The sequence below is a fragment of the Elgaria multicarinata genome, chromosome 4, assembly GCF_023053635.1.
Source record: "Elgaria multicarinata webbii isolate HBS135686 ecotype San Diego chromosome 4, rElgMul1.1.pri, whole genome shotgun sequence".
Classification (NCBI taxonomy): Eukaryota; Metazoa; Chordata; class Lepidosauria; order Squamata; family Anguidae; genus Elgaria; species Elgaria multicarinata.
The window spans coordinates 21,168,698-21,188,047 of NC_086174.1; the positions used below are offsets into that span (position 1 = coordinate 21,168,698).

Below are 19,350 nucleotides of genomic sequence, written 5' to 3' on the forward strand. Positions count from 1 at the left end.
GGTTTTCATTTTTAACTTACAGCCATTTTGATGTATTAATTTTTGTGTATCAGTCCTCATTCATAGTATTTAAAGTGTCAGATGACAGAGAGTCTTTAGCATAAGTATATAATTTAACAATCAAGCTGTCAGATCACTCCACAAGGGAATGGCAAAGAACTTTTTTAGTGCACCAGTTCCAATGGAAGGCTGACATTCTTTTAATGCTGAAACCAGCTCATGCTTCATTTCTGTGGGTAATGATGCTAAGCTCTTTGTATAAACCCAGAGGTATCTAATACAGTTTCACGTGCTGAGTCACCTGTATGAACTTACATTACGAATATAAGTGATCCCAAGTTCAAATAATATGCCGACATCCGGAGATGAAGAATTGGATCTAATAAAACAATCGCCATCAAGCACACACGGTAAGATGCCGGTGATCTACAAAATGGGGAGAAAGCAGTAAACAGAACTGAGCATTTGATTTAAGAGTGCCTTTCCAAGAACGCCAATATCTATCTTCCTTGCTTGCTTTGAAAAGGAAGCCATCAAACTCAGTCATAAGCATCACCCTGAGTCAGCATCTTTCCGTACTGCCTAGCTGTGTGTAAAAATGTTAACTCCTTAAGTGCTTGGCAAGCCACACAACTGGGCGGGCAATGTGTTTTACACGTCACAGAGATACTAGCATGGATCCAGACTTGCCCTTCTACAAGAGAAAGGGCTCTTTCCATACATGGGAGGGACTGAAATCCAACAGAGATTCCCACTGGCGGAAGGCGATTTCACTGATTTCCTCTTTTGCCCTGAAGCCCTCGACACCACCTTCCACACTTTTCAGAGGGTCTCTTGACCTTCCAGAGGAGATTTTTAGGAGGTACAGGTGACTACAAGGAGGAGGAATAGGCAAAAATCAGCTCCCCAGCTCTTTTCCCACAGGGTGCAGAGTTCTGCAGACCCAAGCCATGAGCATCAGACATCAGCGTCTATTGTGCGGTGGTCTCCAAGACTGAATATTTCTGGAGCATTCTTTCCCTTAGTATTTTGACAGTGAAGCAAGCAAATTTCAACTAACTAATGCTAGAAGTTTCAGCACCTCTCCAGGTCCTGCACCCATTTACTCCCCACCTCTCGAACCAGGAAAGCTGAGGTGTGCCCCAAGGGATGGAGGGAAGATCTGTCGGTGAAGGCTACCCACACCACCCCGCCCAGCTAACTAATCAATAACAGAGGGGGGAAAGAGAAGGGGGATGTCTGTTTGCTCTCTTTATTTGCCCGCAGACAACTTGTTCTAAGGCTCTTCCCCCTCCCAGCTGCTGAATTCCAGTATTTCACAGGAAACATTGCCACCTGCTGAATAACACATGACATTTCCTCCTATTTATATCTAGCTCACGATTATTTAAAGCCAAACTAGAAGAACCATGCTTCCTTTTAAAAAAAAAAAAGTGAGGGAGAGCAAGTCTTGGGGGACACAAATTCAATTGGAGCCAAGGTTCTGGGAAAGAGAATTAATCCTCTAAGCCGTTTTCCTGAAGAAATCACCCTCCAAGCTGCTCTTTGCCCATATTTTTCCCTGCAGGGCAAAGGGCCGATTGGGAAGGGCATTTTGATCAGGAAAACAGCGTAAGGGTTAAAGAGAACCCGACCACCCCCAACACTCTGAACCCTGATTCAAACTGATTATTTATTTATTTTAAAAGAAAACCCTAGTAGATCCGATCATGGATATCCCACATCTTGTTGGTTCTCGGTAAATGTCTAAGATCAATACAATCTAAGATGTAACTGCTGTAAAACATACAACATTCAGTTTGGCAACTGAGATACGTTTGTATGTATTTTTATGGCATTGGGCTGATCTATACCAAGAAGATACCACTACATTTCATACCACTATCTTTCATACCACTATGAAAGTGGTATGAAAGTGGTATATAAAAGGCAGGAGCCACACTACTGCTTTATAGTGGTATTGAAGTGCACTGACAACAGTTGGGGCCCATTGACACATAGGATACACCACTTTCATACCACTTTCATTGTGCTATATCCTGCTTGTGTAGATGTATCATGGGCCCCAACAGTTGTCAGTGCACTTCAGTACCACTACAAAGTAGTAGTGTGGCTCCTGCCTTTTATATACCGCTTTCATAGTGGAATATCCTGCTTGGTGTAGATGAGCCCTCAGTTTCCCGTCTTCTGGATCAGAAGTAAGGCAGAGGGAGCATTTTGGTAAAGGTTTTTTCAGTGGGGTTGGGGGAATGTCAGCGGACAGTGTTAGAAATAATTGTGCATATTACAGCTCTAAAGTCACACAGAACGCATCGTATCAAATCTGCCCATAATCATAATCTCCTGCGTATACTTACCCGTGGAGAAAAGGTCCATGTTTTGGGATTTTTTGGTTGCCATGTAGCTCTAACTGTATGAATGTTACTCAGGATCTAAATGAGATAAGAAAGCAGGGGGAAGACTTAAACTGTAAGTACTGAATAAAGTAATGTAGATTACGACAACAAAGCCATGATGAAGAATTAAAAGCCATCTTAACCGTTCTGCTGACAGGAGCGGCTGCGTCAGCAGGAGAACTTTGTTGGAGTCTAGCCAATGGGAGGAATTCAAATTTTAACCTGTCAAGGGAACTGATTTGTAGAACTTACTCTGCTACCATCAAAAAGGCAGAGTCGAACATGTCTACTGAGGACCTGTATGCTGAGTCCGGGAAAAGGAATCGCTTTACAGTTCCACAGGGTCATCACTAGTGATATACGGGTTGGCCTCGCCTGAATCTGAAACAAGAGACAAGACGACAGAACAAAACATTAAGTCTACAGCAAATTTCTAGATTCTCAGCAATTCTCTCGGAATTTTTAACAGGTTTTATAATTCTGTTATTGTGATTTGTGGATCATGGTTAACCAGTGGCCTAACGTTAAAGAGCCACATAACAAAGCTTTCAGGTAGTCAAGACTTCTTAGGCCCCAATGACTTTTTTTGTGATTTCTGATATCTTAAGCCTGGATCCTAGTCTAGCCTTCTCCTGAAGTAGCCCAGGCTTTTCCCTATCATTAGCTATCTTCAACTAGTCAACCTGACTCCCTATCCTTGCAGGATTAGGCCCTCCATTCCTGAAACCAGTTTCACTGGCTAAAGTCTTATGCACAGAGATCATAAGTGGCCAGCAATTATTATGTTTCACTCTGATGGAGCGAAACATCCATCTGCTAGAGCAGACAGCGTCTCACAGATGTGTATGTGCAAGCACAGGTTTGGAGGGGAGTCTCCTATAGGTCCACTCCCCTTTTGCTTCCTCTGCCAACTAAATTGGTTTAATCTAAGGCTTAGTTGTAGCTGAGGTGGTAAACTTTTGCCTGGGCTATACCACTTCAGCCTACAGGTAACAGCTCACATGACCGAAACCTCCTCCCTACAAACAATTCCCTCCACAGAGAAAAACTATCATGGTAGGGAGAATGCTATGTTGTATTCCTTCCCCCTGTCATCTTGATTTCCAGGAAATGTTTTGTATGGAGAAGAATTCAGAGATGTGAAATGTGAAGTGCAGTTAGTAGTGGTACAGCCCCAAAACAGGTTTACAACCTCCATGAGAACTAGGCCTACGTACTGGAGCATAAATGGTTTGCGGCTTGAACTACATACCACTTCAGGGACTGCTGAAACACAGTCGAAAGACTCAGGACTGAGTCACATGTGCACATACATCATTTGACATCTCATCACTTGGTGAGTATCAGCTGAATGCCTCTCTCGACAAGAGAGAGTCTGATATTCATGAAGTCATAACGGAGGCTCTGGCTGTGGTGTTCGATCTATGATGGCTGTTGCACAATCAAGAGATGCAGCAATCATAGAATCATAGAATCATAGAATAGCAGAGTTGGAAGGGGCCTACAAGGCCATCGAGTCCAACCCCCTGCTCAATGCAGGAATCCACCCTAAAGCATCCCTGACAGATGGTTGTCCAGCTGCCTCCTGAATGCCTCTAGTGTGGGAGAGTGACAGTGTATGCACTGACAGTGTATGCTTGTCAGGTGACAAGCATACACTGAATGAACTCACCTTTACTTAGCTGTTTTGCCCAGAAGATTGGTTTGTGTCTCCCAACATGAGACTTTCTGTACTTGGATGTGAAGCGCTAAGTAGAGGAATGGTGCATCCCATGTGAGTGAATTATTACTGTTCCTCCTTAACACACATACACAGAGATCAGTACGTTCACATGCTATTTGACATGCCATTTGTCTATTTTGTACTCCAGTATTCAACCCAAGTACAAAAATTCTCATAGGAACCAACCATGAAAAACAACAGAGACGCTCCACATGGCTCATGATTTCATGTTTTAAAAATATAAGCAATTTGCAAAATGATAAAAACAAATACAATGATTGCCTACAGCAAAAAAGGAAGTTAGTATTTTATAGCTACTTTTCTTCCTAATGTGTTCTCCAGAGTTTTACTACATCACATCTAGCAATTTCCTCATCTTCTGTTACCCTAAAGTTATCAGACTTTATGTGGTTTTATTAAGCACGAATACGTACAGTGCCTTTTTCAGGGTTCCACACTAGATCTCGGAAGGAAAGATTGGAAGGCGTGAGCTCTGGTTGTAGGAAGTAAGAGGCTCGAAACTGAATTCCTAGAAGAAGAACAAGTACTTTTCAATGTGTCGTGGTCCTTTATCCCTTTTGGTTGTCTTCAATGGGGTTTGAAAGTTAGAAAACTCTGCAATAGTCGGTCAATTACAGACTGACATCCCAATTTGAAACCCACTGACTTCTTGTTAAGTTTTATTGATTTCAGAACTTACTTCCAAGTGAATGCCCCTAGGATCACAGCCCTGTGGCTTTTTTACAAACTATGCAACAGCAAGCCAGGTTTGGCACCAACTGTACACTCAAACACTAATCCCGGCTCCCTGGCAAATACACCTGTACAACACGTATTTCCAAATCTGCTTCTGCCACATTCACACTTCAAAGCATACACTAAAAAAAAAAGACCCTATTATAAAGGAAGGGAAGCATGTTTAAACTTTATTAAAAGGCTTCTACCACCATTGCTGTCTAGAACCTAAAAAGGAATGAATGTGACGATAAAAATGTGATTAAAAACACACAAACCTATTAAGAGTGATCATATTCTGCAGTCAGAGTTCCAGGCATCCCCTAGTAAACATTCACACCTCTTTAGGGAAACCTGCATCGCACTCTTGAGAATTCTGCATTTAATGGAATAGCTTTACGGAACTCCTACCTTCTTCCAAGAGTTGTGCAAGGGTTGAAGGTCGGAATCCTGCAGGAACTGCCCCCATAGTTGTCAGTGCATCTAAGGTATTATTCTATTCATTCAGAACAGAGATGTTTCAAGTCTTGATATCTCTACTGTATCACTTCACTTCTGTCTCCATCTTAATCTGCAATAGTGGCTCTGCCAGGTTCCAGGGGGTTTTAGGCACCGTGCCCTCCACTGCTATCGTCCTACTTTCTTCCCCATAGTGCTCCGCAGCTGCTACCCTGCCCTTCTCCCTCCACCGCATTCTTCCACCCTCTCCCTCTTCCCCAAGCCCCGTGGTCGCTCCCCTCTCCTTCCCCCCCAGTTTCCCAAATGGTGGTGGCAGGAAGCAATCCCCAATATCTTTTTAAATATTTAGCCAGGTGGCCATGCTGTACAGCTGCTTCTGAGCCTCCAACAGTGGGGCCCAGAGGTGCTATGGGGACATTAAGATGGCAGTTGGGGGCAGCAGGAACCTCAGCAGCATGTACTTGACTGTGCAACACATTTGCCTGACTAAAGATTCAAAAAGGAAATGAAAAAAGGATGTTGTTGCATGGCATGCTGGGCGCTGCGCCTGTTTCCTGCTGCCACCCACACCAATAATCATGTTTAGGGGCCCGCCAGGCTATAGGGCCCTGGACCGCCTGCCCCAAACCCATCCCCAGTAAAGCACTGATCTCCAACTATCAGGGCAAAAATGTCACTGAACACCAAGCATCCTGAAGAGCCACTGGCCAAAGAAACAGAAATACTCTGCAGCTGCAATTCTATGAGTAAATCCCACTGAACACAGTGGAACTTGCTTCTGAGTAAACACGCATAGGATTGCCCTGGGCATGTCCTTTTCAGGTATACGTAATGATCCCTAGTTTGTTAACAGGCAGACTATTTGAGAGATGGAGTGACAAGTTATATGGAACCAACAACTGTGTCTTTGGTTTGTAAACCAAACCAAGCCATTACCAAAAAGAAGGATCTCATCAAAAATTATTAATGGCATATAAATAAATTATTAATGGCATATAAATTATTAATGGCATATAAAATGCAAGCTTACCTCTGTGATGGCCTTTTTAACAGCACTCCAGTGTGAGTCTGTTCTGCACGTGAAGTAAAAATGGGAGTATAACAGAAGCTAAACCCACAGATTAATTTACTACAAATATACAGACAGGCAAATAGGCAAGATGTATGTCTGTTGATGGGTTGTTGAATAAATAGTACAACACTGAGTGAAATTCCAAATGGGAGACGTCAGTAAATCTATAATGCTGACCAACTGTGAGGGAGGAAGCAGCAGCCAGGCACCTCTCCACCGTGCCTGGGTCCAGCTCCAGCTGAGAGCCCCCTCCCTCCTGCTACCAACTGTCTCTGGAGAGGCCACCAGTGAGGGAGGAAGCAGCAGCCAGGCACCTCTCCACCATGCCTGGGTCCAGCTCCAGCTGAGAGCCCCCTCCCTCCTGCTGTCAACTGTAACTGCTGAACTTTGCAACTAAGATTGTAGTGCCTGAATTTGCTTTCCTTTCCCCCCTCCTCCTCCTCCCTCCCAATCCCCTTTCCTTTTGTGTCATGTCTTTTAGATTGTAAGCCTGTGGGCAGGGACTGTCAAGAAATACTTTTGTAAGCTGCCGTGAGAGCCTTTTTTGGCTGAATGGTGGCATAAAAATCCTTAAATAAATAAATAAATAAATGAATAAACTGAGGCTGCGATCTTAATATATTTTTGTCCTGTGGCTGCAACAGCCTTGCTTTTCCTCCTCCAAGCCCACCTTTCACTAACATATGTAACCCTTTGTATTACAAAATCTGAGGGCTTCCAGACAAAGAGGTCCCAATGTTAGCAGTCAGTAGACATTATGTAGCAGTTCGGTCTTTTTTCCTTAATAAATTTTCTGTGGCAAGAAGAAAGGCAGAACCTGCCGTGTGAAAACATGGGAGGGTTACAAGTGGAAGACAAAAGCATCTGGACCCCTCCATAAAATTCCACGAATGAGGCCGGGCAATGGTGCTATAAAAACCTCAACTGGAAGCACCTTGTAATCGCTTAGGATGCAATCCTATACACAAGTACCTAGGAGTGAGCCCTATTGAACTCAATAGGACTTATGTCTGAATAGACATGTATAGGGTTGTGCTGAAAGTTAATTTTTGGTGTACAACTACAAATACATTCAGAGGTCCAAGAGAAATGAGAGGCACAGCTACACTTAAATGTATTCTTTACTTCTCTCTAGATTTCTTCATGATTCTCACTGCCTTGATGGATGTTTAGCAAATAAGGTGGTATGTAAATGTTAATAACAAATACAAAATATAAATTATTGTTCAGAGACACAAATATACACACCCTAACTATTTCTACTGCAACAGTTTGATTTTCTCATTATATAGAGCCGTGTTTTACACGGCTTCACCCAACTTCTGCTCCATTAGCCTTTCTGGTAGCTAAAGACCTGGTTCAGATGATTCAACAGCCCATAGTGGATTAATTTACCCGCACTGTCATAGGGCGTTCACAGACGCCACTTTTGCATGGTGCCTAAAGGCACTTGGCTTGCCGTGGTTTGTTGTGTCAATGGAACCAAGGCAGCGTCGGTTGTTTAAGGGTTAGAAAGCTCTCAAATAATCCATGGCCTGTTTCAGGATTATTTGAAGGTTGTTTAACCTTGAAACAACCCCTGCCGCCTGGGTTCACACAACATAGCCTAATCTATGCTATTTTAGTGTTTTACTCTGTACAGCACCATGTACATTGATGGTGCTATATAAATAAATAATAATAATAATACCTGCCATTTATCCCAGGGTGCACTCGAGGTCGTCCCTGCGGGTCCAAATGACACACAACTGATCCTGGGGTGAACCGGGGACAACCACTCAGTTCTCCTGGCATATCTGGGACTACTTGTGTCCCAGTTTTTTCTCCAGTCTCGAGACAATCCCGAGATCCGTGGGCAGTGTGGCTCTCCCTCCCAGGGTTCTTTCTTCTTCCCTGCGAGTAGTGGGGCTCAGGAAATGGGCAAAGAGCTGTGTGGGGAGAGTCCGTGGGCTTCGTTGGTGAGGGGGAGAGCATTTTCACCATGTTTGTGATGGCTCTTGGTGCCTTTCCAGTGCCAAGTTTGTTGTTTGTGTGTTTTTAAAAAATCATACCTTTGCGCGTACCTTTGCTATTGCACAAATGTCTCCACTTGTTAAAAAAAACCCAAAAAAACAGCACCCCAGAACGGCCCTCCTTTACTTCCAGGAAAACTTGCTGGCGTGTGGCCCCTGAGGGATGATCCCAGAAGTGCAAAACCCCGTGATCACCCCTCCCCACTCCCAGAAGGCCTCCAGGTGTAGATTAGGCCCAAGACAAGGTACAGCAAGCCAGGAGCCCATGGGAACCATACAAAAATGGCATCCATGAGCACCCAGCACAATGCAACAGGCCCCATGGGTCATCGTAGTGAACTGTAATGACATGCAAACATCATCAGTAAAGGACCAGTTGGCTGAGTGCTGAAATTCAACTGGGAATGCACAGACTATGCAAGGTTATTCTTGTACTAATTAAGCCCCTTCACAAAATATAAGGTGCTAATATATTAGCACTTAAAGCAAGGCCTCTACCTTTTCAGAATGTTGGCTCCTCCTGCAGTTTCATCTGCCACCTCTATATCTTCCTCCGTTTCCTCTTCACTTGCTTCTTGGCCCTCTCCATCCTTGGCATTTATCTGCAAATTTAACACAGTATAATAATCAAGGAATTCCCCACCTTATTTTTATAAGGCGAAGAGGTGCTCTGATAGGGAAATGATGCAATGTAGGTGGGGCTAAGCACGAGCTGGAATTTTCTGTTTCAGACAACAGCTCCATTGTAAATACACATTGGATTGGATCCTGGGTTGTCCTTCCACAAAGGGAAGTTCTCCTTCCATTCACAGAAGAAACTGTAAACCAGCAGAGGCTCCTACTGAAGGAAGTGAGGATTTGTGCCAATTGCCCATTCCACAAGGTCCCACAACACTCTGGAGCGGAGTTTTAGAAGGCACAGGAAACTGCAGGCAGGCAGAAGGAATCGGCAAAAAGCAGATTCCCTCTCCCACCTCCTCCAGCAAGAACCTCTTATATAAATCACCATCTCTATAACTAGGGGATTATTTATTTATTTATTTATTTATTACATTTTTATACCGCCCAATAGCCGAAGCTCTCTGGGCGGTTCACAAAAATTAAAATCATCATAAAACAACCAACAAGTTAAAAATACAAATACAAAATACAATATAAAAAGCACAACCAGGATAAAACCACGCAGCAAAATTGATATAAGGTTAAAATACAGAGTTAAAACAGTATAATTTAAATTTAAGTTAAAATTAAGTGTTAAAATACTGAGTGAATAAAAAGGTCTTCAGCTGGCGACGAAAGCAGTACAGTGTAGGCACCAGGCGGACCTCTCTGGGGAGCTCATTCCACAACCGGGGTGCCACAGCGGAGAAAGCCCTCCTCCTAGTAGCCACCTGCCTCACTTCCTTTGGCAGGGGCTCACGGAGAAGGGCCCCTGTAGATGATCTTAAGGTCCGGGTAGGTACATATGGGAGGAGGCGTTCCTTCAAATAACCTGGCCCCAAACCGTTTAGGGCTTTAAATGTCAATACCAGCACTTTGAATCGGGCCCGGACCTGGACTGGCAGCCAATGAAGTTGTAAAAGGACTGGCGTAATGTGATCTCGCCAGCCAGTCCCTGTTAGTAAACGGGCTGCCCTGTTTTGTACCAGCTGAAGCTTCCGGACCGTTTTCAAAGGCAGCCCCACGTATTGCAGTAATCCAAACGAGAGGTTATCAGAGCATGGATAACTGTAGCTAGGCTATCACTGTCCAGATAAGGGGATCATTTCATTGGACTTCTTTGCAGAGCTTCATAAAGACTGCAGAGATAATATGTGTAAAGCACTTTGAGTACTTCAGAAAAGCACCACAATAACAAGGCCACACAATAACTTGCCACACTGTATAGTGTCAGGATGACTGACTTGGCATATTTCCAAGACCTTATCTCCAGCCCAGCTTTCTTTTTTAAAAAATCATATTTGCGTGTACTCATTTTTTTAACAGCTCATAAAAAAATCTAGTAAGTTCAAAGGTTAGGGCAGAAGAAAGCAATATAAGCCATAGAGGCCATAACTGGTCTGCCAAGACTTTCCCAAAGGATTCTCCTCTGGCCCTCATCGTGGAGCAACCAGCTGACAAAAGAACAGCAAAATCTGTGTGTGCATGATCTTTTTCAGCCAGGGTGGATTAAATAAGCTATTGTGGTTTGTAGCACATGAAGGGCTCCCACGGGCACCCATTTTGTAACCCAATCCCCCGCTCATAGGTTGCTGTGCCATCATAACCTGCTAGGGGTAGGTTGTTAGCATGGCTGACAAACCACCCAGAACACATGGGCTGTTTTAGGGTTGTGGGTGGTTTGTTATAATGCCTTTGCTGGGTTCCAACAGCATGACAACCTATAAGCAGGGATCAGTTTATGGAACAGGTGCCCATGGCCGGCTGGCATATGCTGCAAACTATGAGGGCTTATTTAAGCCACAGTGCCTGAAAATTATTGTGCAAACCAGGTCAAGGACCTGTGAGTTCTCTTAAGGTTAGAGAGAAATCTGGGTAACAGTCAGGCTTTATATTTTCAAAAATGGGGTTGCTTTCTTATCCAAGAATCCTGGGTGTAACCCAATACATGCAGCACCTTCAGAGATAAACTGATTTTGTCTGCAATCTCCATCTTCAGACTGGGTCAAAATGCAGACTTTATGGCAACAACACCTAGCCTAATCTTTGTACTTTTCAGTTTTGCCTATTACTTCCATACTCTGCCTGATGAAGAGTTCTGGAGAATTTGAAAGCTTGATCACCATTTTGTGACATTTTGGTTGGTTCTAATAAAGGTATTGTCTGGTCGGTTGCAAGGTATTGTTTTGTCAGTATGAATTGTTCTGTTCCAGTATATTTTATGATCTGCATTTTCCAAGATTGTTTCGGGTGAGTATGTATAGTATGGTGTAGGTTGTTTGATAAGGTTGAATTTGGTGGCCAGTTCTTGGTGAATTATTTCTGCAGCTGTATTGCGTCTGTCCGTAGAATTTTACATCCTCGTTACATGGAATTATATTTCTTGGAATTGTTGGCATTTCCTGCATAGGTTGTTGTTACATTGTTACCTTTAATGATGTATTTTTGTTAGTTCTTGGTTGCTATAACTTGATCCTGTATTATTATTATTATTATTATTATTATTATTATTATTATTATTATTATTATTTCTATAATGCCCCATAGCTGAAGGTCCCTGGGTGGTTTACAAAATATTAAAAGGGCAGCTGCCCTTTCCCTAAACCAGCCATCCTCAATTTGCTGCCCTCCATAAATTTTGGACTACAACAAACATTATCCAAGACCATTAGCCATGCACCCTAGGGCCAATGGCAGCAGCAGACCAAAACATCTGGAGGGACCCAGGTTGAGGAAGGCTGGTTTAGGGAATGGCAGAAAATGTCTCTCTCTTGCCATGTCATTGATATTTATAAATTCCCAATAAATCTCATCCCAACACTCCACACCACTATCTTGTACATACATCCAAGAAAAGCTGGAAGCTCTGGGAGTTGACCCTGACAAAAAGATGGAGCGGGAAGAATCCACACATATTTCCCAGCAAATTCTTGCAAATGAGCAGGTTCTAGATGGCAGGCTGTGAGGTAACAATAAGAACTTAGGTACAGGCAAGTTTCATTTTCCATAGCAAAGTCCAGGTTTTTATGGCAAGCAATTTAAAGAATACTTCACCCTCACCTAGAGGACACTGAAAGCCTATTGTCTTAAGAAAGTGGATAGATCTAAATATTATTGTATTTATATCTTGCCTTTTCCCCTCTTGCAAGGAACCCAAGGCAGCTTACATGGTCCTCCTCCTCTTCTCCATGTTATCCTCACAACAACCCTGTGAGGAAGGTTAGGCTGAGAGTCAAGTGACTGGCCCTGAGTAACCCAGTAAGCTCCATGGCCCAAGTGGGGACTAGATCTCTGAAGCACCAGTCCACACCACTCTGAAGCACTCTATCCACACCACCGCCCTGGCTCTCAAGATGCCCACAATTATATTTTAAAAGTTGAAACTGAATAGAGAGAAGTAAAAGTATACTAACCATAAGATAGGTTTTAGGCACAAGGCCTCTCTCCCCTTTGGAATTTTTAGCCAGCCACCAACCATCAGGCTTTTTCTCAAGTATGAGAAGAACTTCACCTTTCTTCAGTATTGGAAAGAGAGAAAAGAAAATAGAACCTACATTAATATTCAAGTGTTTAACGAGGTTGTATCTGCTGTATGTGCTGAATGTATCCTGAAAGAAAAGGTCTACTTTTTTTTCCTCCAAGAAAGGACTACTATTCTTAAAAAGAAAAGGAAATGGTTTGACACAGCAGACCAGAAGGCTGTCTTGGAGATTCACAAACAATGAACGCAAGCTGTGTTCTGTTCAACTTGATCGAAACATTTCCGTTTGATTTTAACAGAGTTGGATTGAAACAGCATTGTTAAACCAGAACTGTAACATCATATGTATAAAGCCTGATGTTGCATTCTGTCTCTTTGCTACAATTGAGAGACACACTTTGGAGCAAGTAAGAGGTGGAACCCAGGGCAGAGCTCCACTGCTAGTGGGCTGACTTTGATTCTCAGTGTTCATTAAATGCTATCAGGCAAAACAGATGAATTATCAAGACTGGGGTGGGGGGTGGGAAACAGGACAAAACCTCCCTCCCCGCACTTAAGGATCTGAGGTCACTAGGAACATACTGTACTAGAGGTAAAGCCCTATCCTGCTTTGTAACATTGGTCTGATTCACACGTAACGAGACACTACCACAGGTGAACTTCCCTGTGGGGTTCTCAATGCAGTGGCCGCTGGTATTCTGAATATTGGGGGCATGGCGGGGGTGCCCTGATGGTTATGTGCTACCTCCAGTTTCTGAGGCAGTAAGCCTATGTGCACCAGTTGCTGGGGAACATGGGTGGGAGGGTGCTGTTGCACCATGTCCTGCTTTGTTGGTGCCTGGCCGACAGCTGGTTGGCCACTGTGTGAACAGAGTGCTGGACTAGATGGACCCTCAGTCTGATCCAGCATGACACTTTTTATGTTCTTGTTATGTGCGAACCCGTTGAGGGTGGGTTTCTGGTCTGATTGAGAAGCCAGGTGGAGGAAGAGAAGGGAAACCCCATGAGGGAGTGAAAAAACAAGCTGAAGGCAGGGGCGGAACCAAGGATAACCTTTTCAAAATATTATTGGTATGAAACAGTTTAATGAAGGTGCCTACGCGTTTCGGACAAAAAACATCCTTTCTCAGGGCTTATTCAACAAGGTTTTACAGTCGTTTGCTCAATGGAATTGTAGGCTTGACTGGTACAGAGAGATGTAAGATATATAGAAGAGAGGCTCTTCTATATTAAACCGTTTTCATACCAATAATATTTTGCAAAGATTATCCTTGGTTCCAGCTTGTTTTTTCACTCCCTGATTGAGAAACCACCTGCAACCCTAAAATAGCCCATGGGTTCTGGATGGCTTGACAAGTACTACAACAATCCACCCTCACCGGGTTCACACATAACAAGAAGCTTGGATTGGCAGTGGCTTGGACTGTCAGCCTGCCACCCGTGGGTACCACGACCTACTGTGGCTAATAAGCCACAGTAGGGGTGCAATGATAGTGTGAACTAGGTCACTAAATAATCCAGCCTCCATTGAGAATGACCCCAGGGATGGGGGTTGGGGCACATTGTTACCCTCTTACTTTGCACAATGCCCTCCAATATAAAGGCTCTCTTTCCATCCGTGATGATAAAACAAAACAACAACAATGGCTACCTCTTCCTGTAAAGCCACCTGCTAGCCAATAAACATTTAGGATTGTCAACAACTGCTGTTCCTGCATCGTCACAACCTGTAGAACTGCACTGGTGTCATGAATCAACTCGGCACATCACACCAGTGTAGCAGCACAGACCAACTTTGCTACTCTAGCAGCAGCCACCATGACCAGAGTGGTATAGTATCTTCAAATGAAGTTGTTGCACATTGCATGGAGGCATCAGCGATGACTGGGCCCGGGTGGCTCTTTCGCCGGCAAAAGGAGGCCGGCGGGTAGGTGGGTGGCAGCTGATTCCTCAGCGAAGCCGCCGGGTACGGCAACTCTTCATCCCGTCCCCGCGAGGGGCGATGCGGGGCCGCCACCGCCGCCTCCTCCGCCTCTTCTTGGAACGATTAAGGTAGGGTCTACATCATCGATTTCGGGGCGCCCTAAAGCGCCTTTAGGGTGTCCCGAAGCCTGTGTGTGGATCTGCCCCAGCTCTACTATAACAAATGGATGCTACACAGCCACGGTGCTTGGTGAAGTCTGCCCAGAGAATCTAATAACGTTATGTTTTACTTGCTTTAAATGTCAGATCCCCTTCTTGCTGTGCAGCAAAATCACCAAGCGTAATAAAATTTGTAACAGCTGAATCATCTTCCAATTTGTCTTCATCATCGTCAAGCTCATCTTCCTCCTCCTCTTCTTCTTCCTCTTCATCTTCTGTACTTTCTTCTTCTTCTTCCTCCTCCTCCTCCTCTTCCTCTTCAGTCTCCTCATTTTTCTGTTGTGTCTTTGGGCTGTCTTTCCCCTTCACATCCCTAACAAAAAAGAAAAGAAACAGAACCAACCATGGCCTTTTGAAAATTGCTTATGTTAATCCAGTTATGATTTATCCACTATTGTAGAGATGTCTCCCTTTCTTTTTCCAGGGGTGCAAGAAGGAACCAGTGTTGCAATTGTTCCCCAATGTCATATTTTGAATGCATCTAGAATTCAGGCCTCTAAGCTGCCCCATCTGTTAAACACAAGGAAGGTAACAAATACCTACAATACTGCAAGGCACAAAGCACAAATGTAGTCTTTATAGGGAAGTTTTATATTGGTTCTGATTGGTGCTCATGTTCAGGCTTAAGCAGGTCTACAATAGCCTAGTTTGGTTAATAAATTCAATACCTGTTTTAGGCTGTAATCCTATACATGCTTACCTAGGCGTAAGTCTCACTGAACTCAAAGGGACTTACTTTTGGATAGACAGATACAGGATTGTACAGGATCTACTTACATGCTGGAGTCCTTGATGACATTTTCCCGGCCAAGGACTGCAGCAAGTTTTTCCAGTTGCTGAGAAAGTTTAAACAGCTGTTTTTCTTCTTCTTCTTTTCTCTGGTTATAATTTCCCATGGGCGCAGGCTCATCTGACTGTAAGATAACACCATGTCCACATTAAGATTTGAACTACGCTTGATCCAAGATAGCCTGATTATTAACCATATTCATGGATGGAATATTAATCACATACATTCACATGGTCCTTTATGCTGAAAAAGAAAACTGCATTTTGTCTTTGGGTTATGCTTACCAATAATATTGGACCTGTGGCTGTCCAAGACAACTGTGTACATTACAGCATGACTGAACTGAACACAGAAGGACATAAATCCAGAAGGCTATATGCTGGCTTGTACAGGAGAAGTGCTGCAATGTTAGGTCCTACATGAAAAAAAGTTTCTCTGATGCTTCTGTCCAATTTATTTAGTGGAAACAAGAAGCATTGTACTTTAAAAAAAAAAAACCTTACTTTCTTCAAGTTCTGAAGTGCAAAGGCATTTTCATCCACAGTCTTCTTCAACTCCAAACATCTACAACAACAAAAAGGCTGCATTATATATATTGCCTATACAGCCAGAATGACAGATGTTGAGCCCAACAGTTTCCAAATAGGTTTGTACTTAATTTTAATAGACCAGCCATGCAATCTGCCACTTGCCCCAGAATGAGCAGAAATGTGACCATAGCAATACAATGTATTTCATAGAATCATAGAATAGCAGAGTTGGAAGGGGCCTACAAGGCCATCGAGTCCAACCCCCTGCTCAATGCAGGAATCCACCCTAAAGCATCCCTGACAGACGTTTGTCCTGGCCAGGGAAAGGCAGCGGAGCGCTCTCGCTGTTGTATGTGTACACTTAGACGGGAAGCCACCAAAGTGCTCTGCTCTATTTCCCTGAGTAAGAAAACACAGTCGAGTGACTCAACTACTTCCTCTCCAAAAGGATCTCAACTAAGGATCAAATCCAGTGATTTTCCCCCCACTGATGGAACCCCTTCCATCAGCCCAACCATTGTGTGGGTGGAGGTGGGGGGGTGATTTTCTCTCCTCCCTACAGTCTCCTGCATGCCCTCCAAAATCTGCTCTGTATGGCTGGAAGACACTTCGGAGCAGGTTCTCAGGGGTTGCAGAGGGGAGGAGAGAGTGAGAAAGTTCTTGTGCACAAGTAGACAATGGGTAACATAGCGTCTACATTGCGTGTGTGTGTTGGACAACTTGGGGCCCTTCCGATGTTTTGGACAACAACTGCCATCAACTCCAGTCAACATGGCCAATGATGAGGGATTATGGGAGTTGTTGTCCAAAACATCTGCAGGGCACCAGGTTGCCTATACCAGCTAGCAGTACCTCCTTGCAGTTGGGATTCTGGCAAATAATGCTAGACTAGGTGGGATCTGACCCAGAAAGATCAAGTACTCATGATCATTTCAAAAAGATTAAGTATGTCTTAGCAAATGTTAAGAAAACATCAGTATTAAGGTATGTCAAACCAACAGTTAAAGCATTTCTAATCACCTTGAACATCCTATTCATCCTATTCTAGATAACCCACTGGAGAAAGGATCTCAACATTTTTTTCTCTTTAACGAAATATCAGTATTCACTGCTCCCAGAAGAAGATATTTTATCAAAACACATTGGGTTTCTTCAAAGTTCATTGAGAGAAGATCTCATCAGTCCTCTAGCACACCATAGTGGACTCAAATGTATGTCTGTGAACATCTCTGCCTAAACACAACTTCATCACACACTTCAAAAGTAAAATATATACTTGGAAGTAAATCCAACAGACTTCAGTGAAATGTTATTCCATATAACCATGCTTAAGACTATAACATGTGAAAAACAAACTAATAACCATCAATAAATATTATTTTTGCAACTTTGACATTGAATACATTTCCATTACTCCTATCAAAAGAATTTCTGAAATATACATTACCTTTGACTGAGGCTTTTCCTTTTTTCAGAATCCAGAGCCCCTGCTTCCTTGCTTTCCTGAAGCAAAACATCCACCTAAAATTTTATGATTAAGATTCACTTTCTCAAAGGAAAACAGTTGTATAGCCTCATATATGCAAAACATAGAAGATGGCAATCCTATACATGTCTACACAGAAGTAAGTGCCGTTGAGTTCAATGCAGTTTACTCCTAGCATAAGACTGAAGTCTAAGGCTACAATCCTAAACACACTAAGGACACAATCTTTTCCAGATGCCCTTCAACCTCCAAACTCAGAGACTGATAGGCATCCTATGCAGAGCTGGAGGGATGTTGCGGGAGATCTTTGCCTCTGTGCTCCCCCGCTCTGCATTTTAGCTAGTTTTTGGCTGTGAGGGGAAGGGGGTGGTGAGCTCAGACTCCTGGGTCTGAAGTCAGAGCACTGTCTTGGACCTCAGATCCAGGAATCCAAACTATCTTATGCCACCCCATACTCTGTCCAGGGGCCATAGGATTGCTCTCTTATCTAGAAGGAAAGCCCATTGAATTTTGTGTCTAGAATTTGTTTAGATATATAGTATTATATAAATGTTGTAAAGAAATAATAATAATTTCAGTGGGACCTATTTCTGAGCTGACATGTAAGGGATACAGCACTGCACTGTAAGGGATAGTCCTAACTCATACAATGAATTATACTAACCAGTTCAACCAGGGTATCTGTATGTGTGTCAGAAACATGCCACGCAGAGACGCTGATTCTGTGGCAATTGCTATATCCTATGATTTTATCAGGCTTGTATAGAAATATTCTCTGTTGCTGGATTTTTACCATATAATTATTTTTAACTGACCATTTATTTTAGTATCCTCGTGGAGGTTCCCGGCACCTAAGAAGCATTATATAAAAGTGCAATCCTATACATGTCTACTCTGAAGTAAGTCCTGCTCAAGGGATTTATTCCCAGGCAAGTGGGTATATGATTGCAGCAAAAATGCTTGAAATATATAAAATAAATAATATATAAAACCACAGGGTATGTTTTGACTTGGTCTGGAGCAGCACATTTACCCCTTCCATGATACTAATAGATCTATATACACCACATCATGCATCTTCTAGTGCAAGAATGAGCAGAAAGTAGATCTCCAGATGTTTGAGACTTCAACTCTCAGAAGCAATGCCAGCAAGTCCAATGGTCAGGAATCATGGGAGTTGAAGTCCAAAACATCTAGAGATCTATTTTCTGCCCACTCCTCCTTGCAGTGATTTCCTATATCAGAACAAAACAAAAGTCGCAATCCTATGCATTTTTCGCAGTCTTGGCGATGGAATGCTGAGCATTGTAAGACTTTTTCTGTCTAAACAGTCCTATGCTTGTCTAGTGTTATATCCAACATTGGCCCCACCGAGTAGGTCCATTAAAATGAATGGGACTTGTAAGACTAACATTGGGTACCTTCTAACTTTTAACTTCAGTGTTCGTAAGTTGCAATCATAACAGTTAAAGCGGCAGAAGCCCTGCCCTTTAGCTGCTGCAGCTTCATCACAACTGTTGTGATGAAGAGCAGATTTCACCAGTTGCTGCATGCATACCAATGACACCTGCTGAAATTCCCTTTATTCTACAATTATTAGAGATACAGGAGCCCTGTTCTCCTTTCCATATGGTATCCCTGGAACTAACGTAAGTCACATTCGTTTCAATGGGTAGGGCTATAGTTGGATTCTACCATGGATTCAAGTGATGAGCAGCTGCTGGAAACAACTGGGGATCTCCTTTATCAGGGCCGGGCTGCCGTTGCACAAACCCACAGACGTGCGAGCGGCACAAAAGGACCATTGGCCATCCACGGCCGGTGCCGTCTCTCCACGGTGCCACAATTAACCCTCTTGGAGTGA

At 43.3% G+C, this 19,350-nt stretch overlaps 1 protein-coding gene across 1 annotated transcript in view; it reads right to left on the bottom strand.

The window, feature by feature from the left end:
* NPHP1 (nephrocystin 1) overlaps window positions 1–19,350 on the bottom strand; it is a 42,209-nt gene that overhangs the window by 22,668 nt on the left and 191 nt on the right. The window contains exons 2-13 of the mRNA XM_063123918.1: window positions 17,448–17,521; window positions 15,974–16,034; window positions 15,458–15,594; window positions 14,756–14,993; window positions 12,471–12,572; window positions 8,896–8,999; window positions 6,344–6,386; window positions 5,266–5,350; window positions 4,554–4,648; window positions 2,649–2,777; window positions 2,358–2,432; window positions 316–426 (exon numbers count right to left, since the gene is read on the bottom strand). Coding sequence (XP_062979988.1) covers window positions 316–426; window positions 2,358–2,432; window positions 2,649–2,777; window positions 4,554–4,648; window positions 5,266–5,350; window positions 6,344–6,386; window positions 8,896–8,999; window positions 12,471–12,572; window positions 14,756–14,993; window positions 15,458–15,594; window positions 15,974–16,034; window positions 17,448–17,521 — 1,254 coding nt within the window. The remainder of the gene's footprint in view (window positions 1–315; window positions 427–2,357; window positions 2,433–2,648; window positions 2,778–4,553; window positions 4,649–5,265; window positions 5,351–6,343; window positions 6,387–8,895; window positions 9,000–12,470; window positions 12,573–14,755; window positions 14,994–15,457; window positions 15,595–15,973; window positions 16,035–17,447; window positions 17,522–19,350) is intronic.